Below are 21,831 nucleotides of genomic sequence, written 5' to 3' on the forward strand. Positions count from 1 at the left end.
AAATTGACGACCCGCTCCAAGTGACTAATCATCGGAGAAGTTGGATGCCAATAGATGACATTGGTCCCATGTAGCCTCATTCTTTCGCCCAAACAGATTGGAAGGATTTGGTCCAGCTGAGGACAACGTAAGCAGCGAGGCCGGCTCGAAAAAAGCCAACATCAGTAGCCCTAGTTGACCAAAACCGCGTGGTTAGCATGTTAGATACAGTGAAATGGATCAAAACGCGGCCAACTCGGCTTGGGCCCGACACATAGTCCCCACACACGGAAAATTGGCGGAAAATCATATTCCACCAGTTGAAACTCATATTCCATCATAAGTCGGGCGCTAGAGATGTGAACGTGTCGAAACCTTTCCCCCGCAAGCCCGCGTAAAACCCCACCTCCGAACCCCAGGGCCGCCATTTCCCCACGGGCAATAAGCCGGAGAAGTCATGCTTCGGTGAGAACCCCGCGATACCGAAGTCAACAGTTTTTGGCCTCTGAACAACGCGATACCATGGGCATCTAACTAGACAACTTGATACTATGTCTCCCTGAGGCTTCTTCTAAGAATCTGTGAGTCTGAAAGCATCTTAGGGATGATTTAAGACTGTCACGAGCACTTGTCGGCCCTACTTAAAGTCGTAAAGCACAGTTTGAGCTGTAGAGCTAGTATCCGAACCCCTGCTCTGTTAACAGAACCGCTAGCGTTGTGAGAATCGAAGTGAGTTTGGTACCAGTGTGGAAGCACCCCGCATTCTGTGTACGACTCATGGAACCCACTGTGATGCAGTCTTTGTCCAGTCTGCCAGGACCCATGAACTTGGGCTGTATGGAGGGTGCGCCAAAGCTTGCCTAGCTCGCCCAACAGACGCCTCGACGATCCATGCCGGGAGTTGGCCGAAACCGCAGAGTCGGTAGCGGGAATTAGCACAAGGCTCCTTGAAGCGCTCTATCAGAGATTCAAGTATTTGAGGAAATCACACCCTCTTCCTCGAACTTGCGAGTAGGTCTACGCCGCGGCGACACATCATACACCCCCGAAATTTCCACCCAGCAGCACTGACGAAGACTCTCAAGCGAGCCCGCAACTCGCTATTAACAATGGTCGACACAATTCCAGACATTGCGGATACCAAATCGCGAAAGAGCGATGTTGAGCATGTCGAGCAAGATCTTCAGAAGCCACAGCTCCTCCGTGAAGACGGCCAGCAAGAGTTCCCAGAGATCTACCTTGAAGCGCTGGCACGGTACCCAAATGACGAATCAATTGACCAAGCCGATGAGAAGCGTCTTCTCCGCAAACTGGACATGAGAATATTGCCACTTCTCGGAATCTGCTACTTTTTCTACTACGTCGACAAGACCACACTGTATGGCCTCTCTTCCATAGACCCGGCATCCCGGACTCTCTGCAGCCTTTAATAGCTAATCATACCATAGATCTTACGCAGCGATTTTCGGGTTAAAGGACGGCCTCAACCTGAAAGGCGAGGAATATTCTTGGCTATCAAGTTGCTTCTATTTCGGCTGGCTTATCTGGGCCATCCCATCCAACCTCATTATGCAGCGCTGTCGTCCAGCTTGGTATCTCTCTTTCAATATTTTCATGTGGGGCGCCCTTCTTATGGCTCAGGCCGCAGCCAAGAACTTCGGCGGCCTTCTTGCCCTTCGCGTACTGTCTGGTGCCTTTGAGGCCATCGCAGATCCTGCTTTTATGTTGATCACATCCATGTACTACACACGATCTGAGCAGCCCTCTCGTATCTCAGCGTGGTATGCTTGGAATGGAATTGGTGTTGCTGGTGGTGGTCTCATTGGTGAGTTTGGACAATTCTACAGTACCGATGTTCCCCAACGATATCCCGCTGACAATCTTATTCTAGGATACGGTATTGGACATATCAGAGGCGCCCTAGAGTCGTGGCGCTACGAGTTCCTTGTCGTGGGTGCTTTTTGTGCATTTTGGGCAATTATCCTCGCTCTCTGCCTCCCCAACTCTCCACGAACCATCTGGGGCTTCAGCCATGAAGAGAAGCTTATCATGATCGCCCGCATGCGTCGCAATCAAACAGGCATCGAGCAACGCCGTATCAACTGGGGTCAAATCAAGGAAGCTTATATGGACTACAAGACTTGGCTTTTCACCTTGTTAGGCTTTGTTTCCAACGTCCCCAACGGTGGCATCTCCAACTTCTCCACACTTGTCATCAAGGGTCTTGGCTTTGGGACGCTTGAGACGGCGCTGCTTGGCATCCCGCAAGGCGCTCTGGTGGTTATCTGGATTGGTCTTGGTGCCTTGGCAAATAGGTATATGCCGGCCAACAGTCGTACACTGGTTTGTGCACTATTTATGTTGCCAACCATTGGTGGTGCCTTGGGGTTCCTTCTTGCACCAGCCAATGCCTACATCGGTCGTCTCATTTGCTTGTAAGGTGTTTTCCCTCATACACTATCACGAGATGGATACTGACTGTCACAAGCTATCTTACTGGTTCATACCAAGCGTCCTTCGTCATCTCTCTTTCGCTAATCACATCGAACACTGGTGGCCAATCAAAGAAAATGATTGTCTCTGGCATGATTTGGTTTGGCGCTTGCATCGGCAATATCGCAAGCCCGTTCTTTTACAAAACGAACCAGGCTCCCTCGTATCATCTCGGTATTGGGTCACTCTTGGTCGCAAATTGCATTGAGCTTGCTCTCTTCTTTGTCTTCCGGTATGCCTTCATCTGGGAGAACAAGCGCAAAGAGAAGCAAAGAGACGCATTGCGTGCAAATGACAATTATACCGCCGACGAGCTCAACGCCACAGCGTTTACAGACATGACCGACAAGGAGAATCCCAACTTTGTGTATGTGTACTAGTAGGGCGGTGCCAGTCCCGTTGTTTTGTTGGTGCGGGAAAGCAGATGGTAGATATTCTAGTAGCGGAAAATCAAGGCCAATGTTGAGATTTGTGTAGTCACATGTTCGATTACTGAGTTAAGCTCGTCGACGGCCCGTTCCGTACGTTAACGGATTTAAAATGATGTCAAAAAGAATCCGCCCCGGCGCACGATTGTAAATCAGAAGGCCAATGTAGTGCTTTCAAATTAAATTTCAGAACTCAAAACTGTCCGGCCGGCCAAGTTGGGTGTCAAATTGCCGAACTACTGACTTTCGCAAAGGCAGGACGCCTCAGCTTTTAGAGATCATGGTTCAAGCCGCTTATGTCAGCGGTTCGTCGATAGTTAGGATCCGTGAGGACCTACTTCCAGACGGAAACTCTTGTCCAAAGCGGTAACGTTTACCGCTGTCTAATTGCAAGACCAGACGGAGTGTTTTTCGGCTGAAGCATATGTGGATTTCAGCCAAGAGTATCGTCTAATGGAGCTCCTATCTAAAAGCAGATCTGTTAAGGGGTATTGAAAGCTTCAATATCTGGTCCTACTGACACATGTTTCCCGGTCCTGCCAAGCCTTTTCAAGCTCAGGCGATGCTCTCGGCCGCTAGGCCTGTGCAAGGCCCGAACGGCACTTATTGACTGCCGGCTCACCATACTTACCAACATCATCCAGACTGTAAGGCAGTATATAAACCCTCTTGGTAATCTCTGAATCACGGACTTATCGTCGACTTCGTCACGAACTCATCTCTACCATCACAAGTGCATCATCGTACTTACTTTGTATCACGAAGTCTCATTGACAACTAAATTCCCTCACAATGTCTTCATTCATCAAGCCTATTCCGAAGAGCATTCTGATTTTTGGAGCGGCCGCTCATATTGGCAGACCCTTGGCCGAATTTCTTATTCGAGAGGCTCCTACAATGAAGCTGCGACTCGCCACAAGCAACCCGGGCAAGAAAATACAGCTTCAGGATACCTTTGCAAACGCCGAAGTGGTCGAAGCCAACTACTCGGACGTTACATCCCTCTCCGCCGCCCTCGTCGACATTGAGGGTGTCTTTGTCATTACTCCAGCAGGCATCTCGGAAGAGGAGGCCATGACGAACTTGGTCACCGCCCTGAAGCAGGCCAAGAACATCTTACACGTCATTCGCCTGATGGGAGTTTTCCCGGAGATTTCGCCTTCACTGATTCCCACTACTCTCGGTCCAGGATCCCTTCCAATCGAACACCCAATCGCCAAACGCATCCTCGATGCAAGTGGACTGCCTGTCACTTACATCAACTCTGGAGCAACTTTCATGGACAACTTTTGGATTCAAATCAAGCCAGTCATTGCAAAGAAGACTCTGATCTGGCCAGAGCATCGTGTGCCTTTCGTGGACCCTCGAGACATCGCAGAGGTTGCGGGCAGACTGTTCTTGTCCAACAACGCGAAGCACATTGGTGCCTTTCACACAATGAACAATGGTCATGACTGGCTCACGTTCAAGGAGGTGGCGGCTATGTTGTCCGAAGTACTCGATGAACCGATTGCGTATGATGGAAGCTTCGAAGCGTTTTCCGAGTTCTATGGACCTGTTATGGGACCTCAATTGGTGCAAGTCATGTGGAATTTCTTCAAGTATGAGGAAGCGCATGAGGAGATTTGGTCATTGAACGACTTTGTGGAGAGGACCCTTGAGAGGAAGCCTACGACTGTCAGGGGTTGGCTGGAGGAACACAAGGCTGGACTGAAGGAAGGTGCCGGAGAAGCCCCCTGGGCCTCTAAAGCGTGAAGTATCATGCATGTTGCATGATGCTAGACTGTGGGGTTACCCAGAGTTCAAGTACTTCAACAAAATGATTTGCTAATCATGGCAACTATTTGATCACACGAGCTCTGAGACCCTGATAGCCCTTTGTCTACATCTCTTTCGTAATTGAACAACCTCTGACTCTACCGAAAGGAGAGAATAGCAGTCATATTATAGGGCAGACAAAAACGATGAATGAACTTTCCTGCTGCCTTCCAGAAGTCAACTATTTAGAAACGCAAGAGCTGCGCAAGCATGTATGACGCCTGATTCACGTCGATTCTTGCTGTGGTCGGATGATCAGATAATGTCGGACTCTGTCAATCCAATGACGGAATTGAGCGATTATATGGGAGGCTCTGGACGCGCTGGTCGAGGTGTTTTTGCTGTCAAGTACGCTGTCTGCGCTGGCCTCCCACTTCCTCTATGGCTTTGATCAAGAACTCTAAGATGGCTGCCTCATGTTACTAGTCTTTTCTGTTGGCCGTGATTAGTTCTACTGCCAAATGCGTCTTGCTCTGAAGTCTTGGATTTCCAATGTCAGAAAATTGAGTCAATCCGAACGGTGAGCTCATTCGGGACGTGTCGCTGGCATTGAACAATGCAAACAAGAGTCTATGGCCGTTTACGCATCGGATGATATAAGGCCTAGTAGGGGCCTGCCCCCCTCACAAACCGATCGTTTAGCCTGCTCCGGAGTTGCAGGGAAAACACTGCATTGCAAGTAAAAGGTGCAATTCGCTATCCATGAAAAAGTTCGTAAAAGCGATTTAATGATTGGTGGGTTTGAACCTGATCAGCCAAGACACTGCATAAAAAGGGCATCGAGAAGCTCAGCGGCAGGCGAAAACCCGACGCCCGCTGCAAAGGTCGCAAAAGGGCGACAAATCAGCCCTGGTTGACACCTCAAAAGGGATTACCAGAGCCTCATCGATGACTACTTTGTTTGCAATCCAGACTTGGAAAGGAAGGTTGCGGCAGCGGTTTGCTAGCAAATAACTGAACTGAGTCACAATGGGCCGAGTCAACCAAAATGAACCGTAAGGGGGGATGGTGGGGAGAACCCCTCTCTCCCTAGGTGGGTTCCGCTGGGGAACTGAATCTTGGGGCCGAGTTCGGAGACTATCGGCTATGGACGGACGATCCCGACCGTGGTGAATTACCTATAACAGCAAGAATGTCTTTTTGGCCTGTCAAATGTACAGCTGAGAACGGCAGGTATCTACGACCTTTGGCATTTTTCGAACAAGAGTGCCTCACAAGTCTCATCTTGTCAAAAAGATCCATCATCGTCGATTCGTTGCTCACTGGGGTTTGGCCTCTTCTCCTGCAGTTTACTACCGCACTTTGGAAACCGTTCTTCCCGTCCGAATTTTGCAGTATGGGTGAGAAGCTAGAAGCTGTACCTGATGAGCCGCGATCAACCAAAATGTGCAATACACCTCGAGAACACTCTTACAATGCCGGCATAGCCGCCGAGAGAACAGCCCCCCACAGTAGCATTGAGAGAAGTGCATCGCGGCCAAGTATAATCATTGATACGCCGCCAGATGGTGGCGCCAGAGCGTGGATGGTAGGTGAGTGGAACTCAGCAATGCGCAAATTGTGCACTACACGTGTAAAATGTACATCACTAATGATGTGACAGTTTTTAGCACATTTCTAGTTGTTATGAACACCTGGTTCGTGCTTCAAACTCTGTCGTTGCATGATTTGGGGTGCTAATACTTTGTAGGGGGGTTGCGAACTCCTTTGGCGTCTTTCAGCCATACTTCACCAGAGCGTTTTCGCAGCCACAGTCCGATGTCTCGTGGATCGGTTCATTTGAAGTGTTCCTGCTCTTTTTCGTCGGGACGTTTACGGGACGATGGACAGATATGGGATTCTTTCGTCCCTTGTTCATCGCCGGCTTCTTCCTTGTCATCTTGGGAATGGTTGCTGCCTCGTTTTGTACCACCTACTGGCAATTCTTTCTCGCCCAGGGTATCTGCCTAGGCCTCGGAAACGGCTGTCTGTTCTGTCCCTGTATGGCAGTGACATCTACGTACTTTGCGAAGCGTCGCTCATTGGCGTTCGGCCTCACAGCCGCTGGGGCTGTTGTCGGAGGTCTCACTATCCCGAGCATGGTTCGGCAGCTTTTGCCAAGGATAGGGCTTGGCTGGACCATTAGAGCTATTGCCTTGATTCAAGTTGTGACTTTGATAGTTGCTGGCCTACTAATCAAGACCAGGATTCCACCACGGCAGGCAGCACCTCTAGTAGAGTGGGCAGCCTTTAGAGAATCAGAGTATAGTCTCTATGCTATTGGGGCGTTCATGGTAAGCATGTTGATCCGGAGCGAGCATAAGGTACTAAAAAATGTCCAGTGCTTCTGGGGAACCTACTTTGCCTTCCACTTTCTTGCGGCATTCTCCCGGGACGTCTTGGGGCTATCTTACACAGACTCACTTGACCTATTATTGGTTCTCAACGGTGTGGGTGCACTCGGAAGGATTGTTCCGGCCCAGATTGGGGATGTCATTGGTACTATCAACATATTTGCTCCAATGGCGTTCATGACCGGCACCGTGATGTTCTGTTGGATTGGCGTACAAAACACGACCGGGCTATATGTCTGGACTGCTTTTTATGGCTTTGCTGTTGGCGGAGTTCAGTCACTGTTTCCCTCCGTGCTCAGTAGCTTGACCACGGACCCTCAAAAGCAGGGTACGAGAATGGGCATGGTTTTCACGGTGGTCAGCTTCGCATCTCTCACCGGATCGCCGATTGCAGGAGCCATTATCGATGCGATGGGGGGCAAATACGTTGGCGCACAAGCATTTGCCGGTTGTTGCATGATGTTGGGAATGACATTCGTTCTTTCTGCACGGATTTGCAAGACACGGAAGATGGGAGCAGGGACATTCGCTTTCATCAAGGTTTGATATGACCTCTACGAGATCCTCATCGTGGACTTCTAGGGTGTGGAGCCCATGAAGCCACGTTGATATCGAATAAATCAATGCCTTTGCCAAGGATCTTCTTTTGTGGTACACAGTATCCAGATAAGCCTCATTGCATGATCTTGAAACGATTGCAACACCACGTGAACACGGCGATTGCAGACCACTTTGAACTTTGGTAGTTCAAGTTCTTTCGAATTGTACACGTACAGACCATGCAATTGAACTAAGGGCACAATCTGCGTCATGTCTATGTGTTATTGTTACGGTCTAGGCTCGAGTGGTGGATGCGGACTAAATACCCGTATTCTGCCATGGCTCACAGCGTGGTTCCCGTATAGGTCTACTCCAGCGCCTTTCCTCCGCAGAAACCCCATTCCAGAAATCGTTACCTGTTTAGCTTAGATTCTCTATACGGGAGTCATCTCTACGTGGCCTTACGAGAGTTGGGTTCTTAACAGCGATGGATCACCGTGCTATGAAGGTCCATACATGTATGTTTGACTTCAACCCTGCAGTTTCGCAGAGGCATCTTTAGTAGAAGATGTCTACCTAAGTCAGGGGATTTCAACCGGAAGCCGGCACACTACTCAAGTAACAATCTTGCCAATATGCATTACTCATATCGATTCGAATTTTATTCATCAACTCTCAACAAAATTTCAAGATGTTTTTGAACCATCATTGATCAACTGACTGTCAGGATATGATACTTCCCATTCTCATGCAAGTACCTCGCCTGTGAGGAAGATAGGTTGCTTATTGGAGAAGTTGGGTACGTCTCCCATGATCCCACCAGCTTCGGGCCCGGCGAAAGCCGTTTTGATCTGCTCGATGTTGTCCCAAGTGACAGTTGATCCGAAGGCGTACAATGGCTGGGTGCCATCAGCACCCGGTTGAAATTTCGTGACCGACCACGACGTGACGCCGTACTTTCCCCATTGCTCTTGAATCAATGGCATATGCTTAGTGGTGTAGTAGTCGATATCGTACTTGGCATCCGGATCGTTGGGGAAGACGACGGTAATAGTGACGGTCATAGTGATCGATGTTTGTGACGTCTGAAAGAACTGGAGGTGTGGATGGTTCAATGTTCAGAATCGACTTTTTAGATATGTGGGATGATCGGCGGGAGTGTAGGGGAGAGGATAGAACGAATGCGGGATAAGCTCGGAATATGAGACGACACAGGGAAATCGGTACTTATACCTCAAGCTCTCAACCGTCTTGCTCGGAGAAAAAGTTCTCTCTCGGATATAAGACATGTCCAGATGATACCTACACCCTGGGATGTCAGGACATTTCTTGTACCCGAAATGCATGGCACGAGTAATAAGACGCCGTAAACTACTTTGGGTATTCCTTTCGTTCCATGAACTAACACTGCGGCGATGCCGATGGCTGATCAATGGCCGTTGTTCCGGGAGATGGGCTGTCCGTATGCGTATTTAAGTACGCGATAACCTACGCCCATCCCTGGTCATTATCGCATTCTATCGCATTCAAGCATCGTCTTTCGGCAACCCTCACTCTGTGGTCCTCCCTGATTCCTTACTCCATCCTACCAGCCATGTCGACTAGGCCCAAGCTTCTCGTTGTCTTGACATCTCAGGATATCCTACCAACTCGTGAGGACTTCAAGACTGGATGGTATCTTCCCGAGTTCGTTCACCCATACAACGCTCTTGCCCCTCATGTGGACCTCGTCATCGCTTCTCCTAAGGGTGGTGTTGCGCCCCTCGACCCCTACTCCGTTGAGGACAGCAAAGACAATGTAGAGTGCCAGAGATTTCTGAAAGACAAGAAAGATCTTTGGGAAAAAACTGAGACCCTGTCGTCTTTTATCGGAAGGTCTGCCGAGTTTGCCGGCGTGTTCTACGTTGGCGGACACGGGCGTGAGTAGGGCTCAGACCAAAATGGCCTCATCAAAAGCTTACACAGATCTAGCCATGTTTGATCTCGCCGTCGACCAAGTCTCACATTCTATCATCCGAGAGTTCTACGAAGCAGGCAAGATTGTCTCGGCCGTCTGCCATGGCCCCGGCGCCCTCGTCAATGTCAAGCTCACAAACGGGGAGTACTTAGTCAAGGACAGCGAAGTTACAGGATTTTCAAATGCTGAAGAAGACGCCTATAGCTTCACAGATGCAATGCCATTTCTTCTAGAAACGGAACTCAGAAACCATGGCGGGAGGTACGTGAAGGCGGATCAGCCGTTTGGGGTGAAAGTCGTGACGAGCGGCAAGGACGGACGCTTGATTACAGGACAGAATCCACCTAGCGCAGGGGTTATTGGGGACGTATTGTTGAAAGCCATCAGAAACCAGTAGAAAATTGAATAACATATCGAGCACCCTTTGCTTGGCGCGCTCAGTCGCGAAACCTTGAGACGTTTAACACTGCATAGTGAGCGACGACGAACGAGCATGTGTCGCCAAGATAACACATTTTCCTAGCTAGAGCTAGCGTGAGAAGTATTGCAGGCATTTCGGAGACATTGTCTTGGCCTAAAGAAATAAAATTATCCCAGTACTTTATACTCGGCTCTCTAGTGCCTCGACACAAGTCGGGCAACTAATTAAGGTAGTAAAATACGGGAATCAACTCAGACAAGACCTCCACAAATTTAGAGTTGGGGGACCGGAACGCTAGCCCGTTAAGGAAAGAAGACCCAGTATCAGGAAACACACAAAGACGACAATGGGACGACGTGCCATGAGACAACCCCAACTTCATCCCTTAGCAAAATGGTGCAGAATCGCCAAACCTGCATCTCGCCATAGTTAAAATCGCAGAATTGGACACCTTCCAGAAGTTCGTTGCTTATCCGCAGGCTTCGCTTCGATATTCGCACATTTGTCGGATTATTTAGGCACAAATTGTGGAATGGACCCCTGAGGTTTAGACCGATGGTGAACCGAGGGCGTCTTTCGCCGGCATGCCTTCCATGCAGGGCAAGGAAACTCAAGGCAAGTTCTTTGGACCTACCGAGCATTCAAATTGCATACTTTCTGCTAGAAAACCTCCTTTGACTAACAGTTATTCGCCGCTAGTGTGATCTTCAGCCAGATAGGTGTGGCCAGTGTGCCAGGGCTAGAATAATATGTCATGGATATCGGGACCCTGACGCTATCCAATTCCGTAATGAAAACTTGTCGGCAGAAAAAAAGGTGACTGCATGTCGGAGCCGTATGCTACCTGCAGAAACTCATCCAGCCACTCTGGAGCTGAGCTGGGATACGCGAGCACGATACGCATTCTTCACGACGTACATCCAAGGCTTTACTCGGAGCATGGGTGAGATAGCTTACCATTACCGGAACGCACAAACACTAGATCATCTTTCAGCGGGCGTCGAAGCAGCCAGTCTGGCTTTTTTGGCTGTTGAGCTCGACAGCCCAAATCTTCTCCTCCTGGCCAACTCAAGTTACGTCACGGCCATCCGGCGACTTAATCACACTCTCAGCTCACTCGATCCTGACGAAGCGGAAAGAGCTCTTCAAACCATCCTGCTGCTAGATATGTACGAAAAGCTTGTCCACCGGGATTCGGGAAAGTCTCAGGCATGGCTGAGTCACGCACAAGGTGGCTTGTCACTACTCGGCGCCCGTGAGACGAGTATTGTGTCTACCCCAACAGGCTGTCAAGTTGCAGCTCGACTTGTGACGGCAGTGACGGTGAGCTGTGCCACAGTTGGAGATAGAATACCTCCGGAGCTTACGAAGGCCCGTCGAAATATTGGCTATCGTGTCAAGAGCGTGAAATGGACATTTCTAGGTGTCCTCGCGCAGATTGTCAACCTTAAGTCCGATATCGTTCACGGGAGAATCTCAACATTGGACCTTCTTGTCAAGGCAAAAGGTCTCGACGAAAGAATCGATACGTTGGACAAGGCCCGCCCACCATCCTGGAAGCCAAAAACCATACAAGTCACTGCAGATGAGCGAGTCCTGGGATTATCTTATGACATCTACCCGGACCACTACATCACTCAAGTCTCCAATGCAATCTGCACCATCCGCCTCATTCTTTATCACCTTCTCAAGACTTACGTCCCTGAGGAGAGTCGCCCGAAAGAGAACACCTTTCATGGAACGAATCGCGACTCGGTCAATCAGATGTGCGCCTCAGTGCCTCAATTCATCTTACCAGGAGTACACAAAACAAATTCGTTGCCTTTCTCGCCTGTACAACGACTTCACTGCAGCACTTTCCTGGCGCCCCTTTATCTAATCAATCAAGTATCAGAAGATGAGAAAGTAAAAGCTTGGGTGCATCAATGTCTGAAGTTTATGTGGCAATCTGGACGACTCAAATCAGCAAAAGAAATACTTTATGTTACACAAACAGCACCAGACCTAGATTACTGGACCGTGTTTGCAATGACCGGTAGCTACGCGCTTGGAGCCTAGCAGAATGATCCTGGCTCTTGGATACCTCCTCAGTCATGAATAAAATGCAGAATGAGAAAAGTTCAGTTGTTCATCTAAAATAAATAAAGCCTGTGTGAAAGAAGGAAATCCAAGCGTCCGCATCAATTCGAGGTCTTATCTGCAACAGCTCAATGGAAATCTTGGCCAAACTCGATTCATTATCGATGGGTGCGTATGAATCTCTGTCTATTCCTCTAATCCATCCAATGATATAGTTGAGTCAACGACAGTCCTTTCATACGGAGTCCATTGTAAGCCCAGAATCTCCTTCGCCCGGGACGTGTTGTATCCAAAGGACCTTAAAGCCGGACTGGGCGCTCCTCCATAGCTACCAGGCTCTGGTAGCTTTTCCCGCATTGAAGGGAAGCTGTTCCAAAGTGCATTCGCCATCTCTTCATTGCTGTAGAAGCCGGCTGTTGTGAGAAAACGCTTGCCTCCGGCGCCCTGGATCTCCATGGCCCTTACGTGTGCCAGGGCGACGTCACGGACGTCAACCCAGAGCGGCAAACCCGTGGGCGGCAGGCCTGCCTTGTGCTTTCCCAGAATGACTTCCGCCAGAAGCTGGTTCGAAGTGTTGATTGCGGAGAGGGACTTGACCGGCAATTTCACGGGACCATAGATCATGGGCGGGCAGATTGTGGACAGAGTAAAGCTTGGCTTCTCGGTCTCGACAAAGTTCCAGGCCGCCCTTTCGGCGAAGACTTTTGAAGCAACGTATGCCATCATGCCATTCGAGTAAGCATCTTCAAGAGTGACTGGGCTCCAATCTTCCTCTGAGTACGTCTTTTCTGCGCCCATTGATGCAAGCCCAGGATTCAGAATGGCTGCGAAGGAGGAGGTCACGACGACACGCTTGACATTGGGGCAAGAATCCTTGATCGCCTTGAGAACGCCTGTTGTACCAAGGACAGCTGGATCAATGAGATCTTTTTTTGGGTCGGTGACATTGTAATGGAACTATGCATTGTTGAGTAGGAAGTTCACAAGACGGTAAAAGTCAAGTTTCCAGGAGACTTACTGGGCTTGCCACGTGTATCACAGCTTCGAGTCCAAGAGAGCTCAGACCTTCGAAAGCCCCATGCGCCGCAATATCTGGGACAATCACAGTGTTGAAATTGTCATGAGAAACGTCTGTGTAAGCATCCAGTACCGCTTGAGCCTTTTCCTGAGATCGGACAGTGGTGATAACGGAGTGACCACGCTTCAACAGAGTGTCAATGACATGACCGGCCACGAAGCCAGTGCCTCCTATGTTCCAAACAGGTTTTTCATTAGCCTAAGGTAATATCACTCTCATCATACAATGAATCGTACCGGTAACAAGAACTTTCGTCATGATTGTGTGTGATAATAATGTAGGAGATGGAGAAAGTGCTCGCGTTGCGTTTGTGGATGGCTTGTATGATCGAGAGACGGAACTTGAGAAGCAATCGTGAGGCTTTTTCAGCAGTTTATAAGTAGACTGCTTTATCATTCGCCATTGTAATTAAGCCATGCGTACTTCCTGATGAAAATTAGGAGAATGGTAGGCGTCAGGTCCGGATGACGAAGCAGAGTGAGCCCAGCAAGCAATGGACCTTTCTCAGTGGTTCGACCTTAGCTTCCATGAGCTTCCAAGACATTGCAGAATCAGTCATGAATCTTGCAATTACGGAGTCACTGGCCCTGGAATACCCCTAGCATCAGCATAAGGTTCGAGATGGCTTGTAGGGCGTGATGCATGCCGTAACGCTAGCCATTTCCAGACACGGACATCGTTTTTCAGAGCGAGCTAGGAACTGGCGGGTGGGGAAAATAGTCCGGCGCTTCGTGTCCGTGTCGGTAATACCACGACATTACTCAAAATGGTGCTGACAGTTAACTCCATTAGCTCCGATATATGGTTCATCGCGGTTGACTTACATTGAACTATCTCAAGACCACGTCTGATTTCAAAGCAAGTAAGTTTATCAGAAGAATTAAAAACGTCGGCGCGCCAGATTACAGTCTTTTGAATTACCACTTGAAAAATGAGTTAGATATCATACGCATTGCATCCTGATCTCCCGGCCTATTTAACCGCCACTGCAAAAGTTCCCGTCGGACTTCATTGGTCTCGAAGTTGCCTCATAGTCTGTACGTTAACTTCATCCCAACTAGGGGCAAAATGGTCGGAGGCTTTGCACGAGATGCTCCTAATGGGTTCGAGAACTACATTCACAAGGTAGCCATTGTAGGAGTAAGTTTTTCCGGATACGTTCTGCATGTGGATATGAGCTATAGTTAAGGTAATAACTTGCAGGCTGGCGGTAACATTGGGAAAGCCATCGCAGAGGAACTCCTAAAGACAGGGAAGCATACAGTGGCCGCCATCACGCGTAAAGAAAGCACCAGTACTCTGCCGAATGGTGTCAAGAAGGCTTTAGTCAATTACGAGGACACAAAGTCTTTGGTCGCAGCTCTCAATGGCCAAGACTTCCTCATCATCACGCTTTCACTGAGCGCTTCTCCGGGTACTCACACGTCTCTGGTTCAAGCTGCTGCTGAGGCAGGCGTTCCATACGTCATGCCTAACGCCTACAGTATCAACGCACACAGCGCAGCAATCAGGAAGGACATTCCTGTCACAAACGCCGTCATGGAGAACATCGCCGAGGTTCAAAAAGCGGGCCTGACTTCGATCACGCTGATGAACGGGTTTTGGTACGAGTACAGCCTCGTCGCTGGTTCTGCCACCTTTGGGTTCGACTTGAAGAATCGTACAATCACTTTGTATGACGACGGTGACCAAGCTATCAAGGTCTCTACATGGGCACAATGTGGTCGCGCCGTGGCATCTATGTTGAGTCACAAGATCCTCCCCGAGAACGCCGACGATAACTCGACAACCATCTCCCAATTTCATAACAAGACTGTCTTTGCGTCAAGCTTCAAGGTCAGCCAGCGCGATATGCTAGAGAGTGTCAAACGAGTGACGGGGACAACGGATGCTGACTGGAGGATTGATCATGAGACAACCAAGAAGAGGTACAATGACGGTCTTAAAGAGCTAAAACAAGGCAATCATGAGGGCTTTTATAAGTTGATGTACGCCCGGGTGTTCCAGCCGACCGATGATGCGGACTTCCAGTCTGACAACGATCTTTTGCAACTGCCAATCGAAGACTTGGATGAAGCTACGCGCACTGCCGTATCAATGTCGAGAGCCTCCGCAAACGATAGCGAGGCCAATCGGCACTAATCAGAAAAACGCTCGATATTACTTACATCTGATTCCTTTCGCAAACATCCTCTACTCGAGATCTTCATCATGCCCCCTTCTAGAAAAAGTACACTTCACCCTACCATCACATTTGTCATTCAATCTCATAGTTCAGAGAGAAAATCATTTGCCAAGGGCGGCTTGCTTCTCTTTGGTTGCCTTCTCCGCCTCAAGAGTTTCTGCCCAGGTCATCTTGGATATGCGCGGAGGAGGGTCTCGTTGTCCCTTGGAATTCCGAGGGACACTACTTGCTGCGACACAATCAGGGCCATCGGAATGATAAGAGCGGCTATCAGCTTGAATGATATTAGTGGCTTAACACATCAAGAGAGATTCGATGTCTACAAACCCATTGTGTTTGTAACAGACAATGCCACCTTGTCGGCCGTCTCGCCCAAAGACTTCAACTAGATAACGTCAGCACATGGAGGGTACAAGGTTGCAACCACCTCAGTCCAAGAGCGTATATTACTTACGAAGCCCATGTTTAGAATAATGCAGATTCGGAAATTAAAGGATGAGATGGAATTGTACTTGATCGCACAATGCGCCGATAAATCGGTGGGCGTGTGGGCAAGGTCGTCTCTTATCTATCCAAGTTTTGTTTCGTGGTTTCCTGCTTTCGACGACTATCTTCTAGCAAGCCGCACAGCCGCAATGCTACGCACATCGGCTAGAAAACAAATCATTCGTCGTCAATGACAGGTTGCGTCATTTTTGGGCGCATCCGACCACCTGAGCAACTGGCTATTGTTATGCCAAGGGAAATTTAACACCAATTCAAGTTTGGAGGCGCTGCGCCGCTGACACTTGGCATAATCGCCATGTGAACAGCCAGGAAAGAATTGAATGGTGGGATTGATGTTCGGAATTTGTCGATAGGCTCCCAAGCAAGGTTAGCCGATACGCCCGAGTTATATGGCTTACTGTGCTCTCCGCCCCCAACCTCCTTGATAACGACACCTTCAATTATGTATGACGTTTTCAATTCTGACATCCAGGAGAAAAGAAAAGAAAATCTGTCCCTGCCCAACCATGTTCCTTCTACCATAGTATATTTAATTGCCTTTGGTATAGTCAACCTAGAGGTCTTGAAAATGAAGATTGAGATGTCAGTGCTAGTCAATGTTTGTCGGCATTTCTTCGGCAGTATCAGCTCGATTCACGGTCACGACAGGGGCGATACTACCTGCGCCTAGTTTCGATGATTCCCAGCGCAGTCTCTTTTGAATAAAGTAAGCCGATTCGTCTTGTGCGAAATACTGACGAGCGGATTCACTTCTTTGGGACAGGGGACGCGACTATCATAAGGAAACCAACAAAGCAAGAAGGCGCGGGCATGGGTGACGGCAACGGTCGCTCCAACGATGTTGTTCGCAGCTCTGAATGTAATTGAAGACAGTGTTGGCTGGACTTGAAACTGTATCAAATCAGTCACTCAGTACGAAAATCTGGACTTGGAAGGGTCGCTAGTGAACAAAAATGCCAACATGGAAAGGCCTGGATGCTATGTGGTCGACTCATAGCTGAAGTTCGTTTTCTTCACACAACGTCACCTACAGTACTTGACCATTGCATTCAAATTGAGAAGACGAATCTGGTTTTATGAAAGGGAGATATTTGCTGGGAAAGGTTGAGATTCTGAACAGTTCTTGAGAAGAGGCCAACAGTCAGACTTTGGAATATTAGTCATACCGCCATATCCAGTAGTATTGCGATACTATAGGGATACAGAGAAGATCGTGGTGTTCCGATACTTTTTCGTGACAGTGGTTTTCTTCATGGAATAATTACCTGAACTTACCTGCCGGAAAACGGCACAAATGAGGATCACGGCAGCCCTACCACGAAATCTCCTCGTTTTAGAAAATCTAGTCTCGTCAGGTTTCAGTGCAAGCCGGAATTGCCGCATGAAGAGTTACCGGTGCACTTGCCCACGTGCTTGATACTTCCTATCTATCAGTGCCCCCATATTTGCGACATTTTGAGGTTTTTGCTAAATCAGAGTAACAGGGGTGGATTACTGCAGGCAACAACTCTCGTCTCGGTGTAGTACGTTACATCGCTGCGAGATACATGAAGGTGTCTACATAGGTATGCGAGAAGATACATTGTTTTTGGTGCACTTTATGGCGCGAGACTGCGTTTCCAATCCTCTAAGATACGTGTGAAGTGTTGTCGGGCATCAGTCGCTGAGAATTTCATTGGCTCTGATTTCTGCTCGCCGAACATTGACAAGACTCAATCCGGCCTTCTGCATCTCGAGAGTACGTGTCTACGTGAAAATACCGTGTCATAAGTTCTCGAAAATCACGCAGAACGCTTTTCAACTAGTAATATCAATTTTTCGGCCCAACCTTATTGACGCCCGCTTGCAATCAACTTGCACATCTCGGATTCTCGGCGACACCAAGTCGCGTCCTCATGCCGAACAATTGACCGAATGTGCGAATAATGTCGATTGAAGGCGATCATTTCCCCCAAGAAAAAATTGCGTGTTGATCTTTTGATCTGCAGTCTTTCCGTGGTGGCCTTTCCGAGGACGGACTATCGTTGACAAACATTGTCAGAAGAAGCAACAGGACGTGTACTTTCCAGGCTTTGGGCAGCGTGGAGCACCTACCTGTAGGTAGCTCAGAGTAATTGATTTCATCTCTCTCCACAATCTCAGCGAACGAGTATGACGTCTGTTCCCTCAACCCGGGTCGCTCCTGTCGGATCAAGTGTGACTTGAACTTATCAAGTAGGTAGTTCATTTACAGAGGCTGTAGTTCACCATGTCAAGTCAGAGAGTTCCAAGCTTTCAGTACCCGTGTCTTGAGTTTTCATTTTGACTTCATCTCTCATACGAATCATCATACATTCCTATCCAATGTTTGACTTCGGTTCCTGACTTTTGGGTTGTCTGAGTCGTTGAACCTCTGGTAAAGCCTACCAAGGTAGAGTTGCTGTAAAGGGCTTTATTCCCGCAATTTGGCATTGACTGTCATCTCCTTTTTGGGAAAGACCTTCGTCTTTAAGTTTTGCAATTGGCATCCCGGGACTTGGGGTTGTTGAATCGAACATTTCCTCTGCACCACTTATTGTATTGCTCCATGTGGTCGTCTCCAAGGGCGAATCCCCTCGCGCTTCTCCAACATGCGGTGCAATATAACTTCTCAAAGCGCGGGGTGTACTAAGTCTCTGTGCGAAAATCTCTGTACCTAGTATAAGCGAGCATTTACCACGAACGTCTTAGTTGAGATCTATTGTAATTACTCGGCGCGCACCTTGATGGCACCTTCTGCCGTGAAGCCGAGAGAAAATACTCGGCTTCACGGCCGGTGAGTGGCAACACTTTCTACGCAACCGTCAAACTCGACCAATCCAGCAACACCGACTACCGTCCGGCGAAATCACGTCTGATTGACCTTGACCCGAGGGCCTGGAAATAACGGAGTTGAAATAACGGAGTTGCTCCGCCTTGGTCGATTTCGCTGCACGGGCAGCCGTATACGGCACTACCGGCATCGTGAGCGGTAGAAGAGAAAGCTCCATGGCTGCCCCGGACCCAGCCTCCAAAGACGCAATTGAGAAAAAGAAATTTTCCACCCAATCACGAAAGCAGCACCAGACTCACTTGCGCTAGTACACTTAACAGAAAGGATTTGAGCGAAATTGGCGCTGAAGATCGAAGGGGGTTGGAAGGTTTGAGGCCGGTGGAGATATTGGTAGAAATTCTATTCCGAATTGATATGTGATAGTACCACCCGATTGACTCCATGTCCAACTTGCTCCAGGTTCCAACTACCGCAAGGATCTTCAGGGTCTCTTGTCGAGTCGACTCATTAGACTTTCCCATACTGATGAAATCACCCTGACAGCCACGTCAGCCTCGTGGCATATCGGATTGACCCGAATGAAAGCGCGAGCCCAACTCACGGCATGTTCCGTGGTGTTAGTTGCGCCTGGACTTGTTGCATCAACAGACTAATTCGTAACAACCAGAGAGGTACTGGCTACCTAATGTACAATAGATCGACTACTCGATCACATGATTAAGTCCAAGTGCGATAAGGTTGATAGCATCACCCACCCACCAGCCCCATCTCCATATCGTACGCTGTCAGAAATGACATACGTTTAGCGAACAGCAAACAACTCGCACCAAGCTTTCAACCCGCGGTGCCAAGATGGGCAATAACCCTAATCAATGACTTCCTCCGCGTTTTCAATAACACTTGTGGCTCGAGTTACGTTATAGCAACTCGGTTGCTCCCTTCTGCTTTGTGTAGAATCTTGTGACTTGTGATGAAATATATATCCACTGGGTGACTGGTCGCCAGTGAAATGTTGAAACTCTAATTAGAGTGTCCCATGGCATAAACTAAGCTGTGTCTCTCGGCGGCGGTGAGTACCCGGGCCCGTGCTTTTACATCTTGCCTGCCGCGCTGGAATATGGGATGTGGGCGGGATGACCCTTTGTCGTTATCAGAACCTTTGAGCACGTTTTTCATTTGGCAAATCACTTCATTCTTAGTCGGATGTCATACGCACGGGACGTTTGGATGCGTCGGCAGGATGAGGTTCTTGCCTTTTTAGCTCCACTTGCCGCTAGTATACATAGTAGAGCACCGTAATTCAGAGCATGACGCGCCCAATATGACGGGCTTGAGAAGATGCTTTTGCGAGCGACTCTCTCGAACCCCGTATGTCAGTATATCAAATGTGACTACTTGAGATATAGTGCTTTATTTCTGGAGTAATACAGGCTACAATCATGTCAATTTGATGGGTATGATAACTGAACATGCCTTTGGGTAACCGCGCGTTGTGTCCACACATAGTGTGTTCACGCACATTGTGTTTACGTACAGAAAAGGGAGCAATTCTTAAACTTGCGAAGCTTGGCATCGAAGTCTCTGCCCAGTTCGCCATAGCACGTGTAGATTCCACCACAATGGAGACGTGTTTGAGTTATCTGGTCTTTTCTAGCTCGATTGAAGGCCAAAGCTCGGATTCACAAAATCGTATCAATTGATTCCGGCAGAAACATTCCGATGGCGGGAAAAAGGCGAAAATGCCTCCAGCTAGCTCCTATTGATGGCCCGTGATGTGGATATTCTTACGAGTCTAGAACCTCCTTCGAGATCCATCCTAGAGTCGGACATGAGGTCGGAGATTCACCGACTCTCTAACACTACTTGACTCTAATCAGTGTCCTCGTTGCCAGAGAGCTGCTTTCCTTGTCGATTGATAAGACATGGAGCGCTATGAGCACGTGGACAATGCTCTCCAGGTCATCCACTCAGGAATGTGATGAGAGGTCATTCCCTGGACAAATAACAGCATCTACGCAAAACTGAGCCAATGACCTCAAAGACGTCCAACACGATGAGTTGCTGATTTGGACCGAAATGGTCGAAGAGGAGGCTAATGACAGGGCGACTGACTCGGAACAGCCCCGTCCCCTTCTAAGCTTCTCCGTAGAGGCGACGCCCTATGGCCCGAGAGCTAGGCGGCCCACAAGGATCATCCGGAATGTTCGCACTAATACATGGCTTATTATGCGTGGGGTTTTCCAGTTGTGCCGCAGACTCCCAATTTTCCAAGCCGAAGCTGGTTGGCCGAGGACGTTGTGGTGAGATCTAAATTCAGCTGGCGCATTTGAGTGGCAGAGTCCCAAGTAGACGGATCGCCCCGATTTTAGAGCAATCTCATCACTCTCGCATTATTCTTCAATTTGAAACAGCGGCGCCTATAGAAGGACCTATATGCAATTTTAGGTCGGTCACTATGGTGAATGTGATGTGACGCCGGCTTCTCCGATCACATCGCAATCCTTGTCTTTGGCGGGTTTGCCTCGTAAATGCAAGAACTACACCTTCGCCGTGCGCTTGGCACCTTAAGCTTATCTCTATGTCATAGAAGCTCATCGTGGCATCATTCCTAATATCGATCCATGGCCTCCAAGAAACCTTTGCTATTCGTACAACTGCAGATCCGTACGCAGGCTGACTCATGCGACGACGAAAACCACAGTAAAGAGCGGGACACGTGCCTCTGCAAACCTTTTTGTTTATATTACCCTGCCGTTGATCTGTCCCCCTTCCACAAGGTCCTACGAGGCCAATCCTACAGTAGCAACGCGCCAGGTACCCGCCGTCACAACGGTCAGCCTAGGTCAGCCCTGGCGAACCTCACCTGGGGCTGAAATAGCGAGCTGCACCCCGAGGAGCTAATTACTTGAGACGATCCATAGATTCCATCTGAACAAAAGTCTAATCGTCGGATGCTGGGGTGAGCCATCTGGACGGTAGACAACATTCCCCATAAGGGACCCCTGCTTAGCGCAAACTATCCGGCGATTCCGTCGCTAAAACAACGCACCAACCGAGTCACGGTTCACTGTTCTTCTCGACGCGCTGTTGAACCAAAGTCCAATCTCACCTTCCATCCAGCGGCGAGAAGCCCGCGGCGATTACGTTCGCTTCTGCGCCGGAGCCGAACTGAAGGCGACATGCAGACACGCCGACACGCCCAACCAACCCAAAGAGTTCCCG

The 21,831-nt window shown here is 48.9% G+C and overlaps 9 protein-coding genes across 9 annotated transcripts, besides 1 other annotated feature; 6 read left to right on the top strand and 3 right to left on the bottom strand.

Moving 5' to 3' along the window:
• Window positions 1-1,088: 1,088 nt before the first annotated feature.
• Window positions 1,089-2,852, top strand: CABS01_10476 (major facilitator superfamily transporter; the record flags this gene model as incomplete). The annotated part of the gene is made up of 4 exons (XM_060543832.1): window positions 1,089-1,357; window positions 1,428-1,804; window positions 1,871-2,414; window positions 2,468-2,852. The coding sequence occupies 4 exons, from the start codon at window positions 1,089-1,091 to the stop codon at window positions 2,850-2,852; spliced, it is 1,575 nt and encodes a 524-aa protein (XP_060399034.1).
• Window positions 2,853-3,692: 840 nt separating this feature from the next.
• CABS01_10477 (uncharacterized protein) lies at window positions 3,693-4,655 on the top strand (the record flags this gene model as incomplete). The annotated part of the gene is made up of 1 exon (XM_060543833.1): window positions 3,693-4,655. One exon carries the CDS (start codon window positions 3,693-3,695, stop codon window positions 4,653-4,655), a length of 963 nt encoding a protein of 320 aa, XP_060399035.1.
• A 1,399-nt stretch (window positions 4,656-6,054) lies between these two features.
• On the top strand, window positions 6,055-7,597 carry CABS01_10478 (major facilitator superfamily transporter; the record flags this gene model as incomplete). Its single annotated transcript, XM_060543834.1, has 3 exons — window positions 6,055-6,250; window positions 6,322-6,355; window positions 6,409-7,597. 3 exons carry the CDS (start codon window positions 6,055-6,057, stop codon window positions 7,595-7,597), a joined length of 1,419 nt encoding a protein of 472 aa, XP_060399036.1.
• A 740-nt stretch (window positions 7,598-8,337) lies between these two features.
• CABS01_10479 (ethyl tert-butyl ether degradation EthD) lies at window positions 8,338-8,655 on the bottom strand (the record flags this gene model as incomplete). Its single annotated transcript, XM_060543835.1, has 1 exon — window positions 8,338-8,655. The coding sequence occupies one exon, from the start codon at window positions 8,653-8,655 to the stop codon at window positions 8,338-8,340; it is 318 nt and encodes a 105-aa protein (XP_060399037.1).
• A 530-nt stretch (window positions 8,656-9,185) lies between these two features.
• On the top strand, window positions 9,186-9,945 carry CABS01_10480 (ThiJ/PfpI family protein; the record flags this gene model as incomplete). Its single annotated transcript, XM_060543836.1, has 2 exons — window positions 9,186-9,510; window positions 9,557-9,945. 2 exons carry the CDS (start codon window positions 9,186-9,188, stop codon window positions 9,943-9,945), a joined length of 714 nt encoding a protein of 237 aa, XP_060399038.1.
• An 861-nt stretch (window positions 9,946-10,806) lies between these two features.
• Window positions 10,807-11,878, top strand: CABS01_10481 (uncharacterized protein; the record flags this gene model as incomplete). The annotated part of the gene is made up of 2 exons (XM_060543837.1): window positions 10,807-11,769; window positions 11,864-11,878. 2 exons carry the CDS (start codon window positions 10,807-10,809, stop codon window positions 11,876-11,878), a joined length of 978 nt encoding a protein of 325 aa, XP_060399039.1.
• Window positions 11,879-12,234: 356 nt separating this feature from the next.
• Window positions 12,235-13,384, bottom strand: CABS01_10482 (ketoreductase; the record flags this gene model as incomplete). The annotated part of the gene is made up of 3 exons (XM_060543838.1): window positions 12,235-13,005; window positions 13,067-13,296; window positions 13,363-13,384. The coding sequence occupies 3 exons, from the start codon at window positions 13,382-13,384 to the stop codon at window positions 12,235-12,237; spliced, it is 1,023 nt and encodes a 340-aa protein (XP_060399040.1).
• An 810-nt stretch (window positions 13,385-14,194) lies between these two features.
• Window positions 14,195-15,268, top strand: CABS01_10483 (CipA protein; the record flags this gene model as incomplete). The annotated part of the gene is made up of 2 exons (XM_060543839.1): window positions 14,195-14,266; window positions 14,330-15,268. 2 exons carry the CDS (start codon window positions 14,195-14,197, stop codon window positions 15,266-15,268), a joined length of 1,011 nt encoding a protein of 336 aa, XP_060399041.1.
• A 144-nt stretch (window positions 15,269-15,412) lies between these two features.
• Window positions 15,413-15,774, bottom strand: CABS01_10484 (uncharacterized protein; the record flags this gene model as incomplete). The annotated part of the gene is made up of 3 exons (XM_060543840.1): window positions 15,413-15,585; window positions 15,639-15,696; window positions 15,766-15,774. 3 exons carry the CDS (start codon window positions 15,772-15,774, stop codon window positions 15,413-15,415), a joined length of 240 nt encoding a protein of 79 aa, XP_060399042.1.
• Window positions 15,775-16,564: 790 nt separating this feature from the next.
• Window positions 16,565-16,630: a sequence feature (Short protein (CABS01_10485, KAK1498710.1) was converted to a misc_feature.).
• Window positions 16,631-21,831: the final 5,201 nt, after the last annotated feature.

Source organism: Colletotrichum abscissum (genome assembly GCF_030869225.1).
Source record: "Colletotrichum abscissum strain IMI 504890 chromosome Unknown Scaffold_27.1, whole genome shotgun sequence".
Classification (NCBI taxonomy): Eukaryota; Fungi; Ascomycota; class Sordariomycetes; order Glomerellales; family Glomerellaceae; genus Colletotrichum; species Colletotrichum abscissum.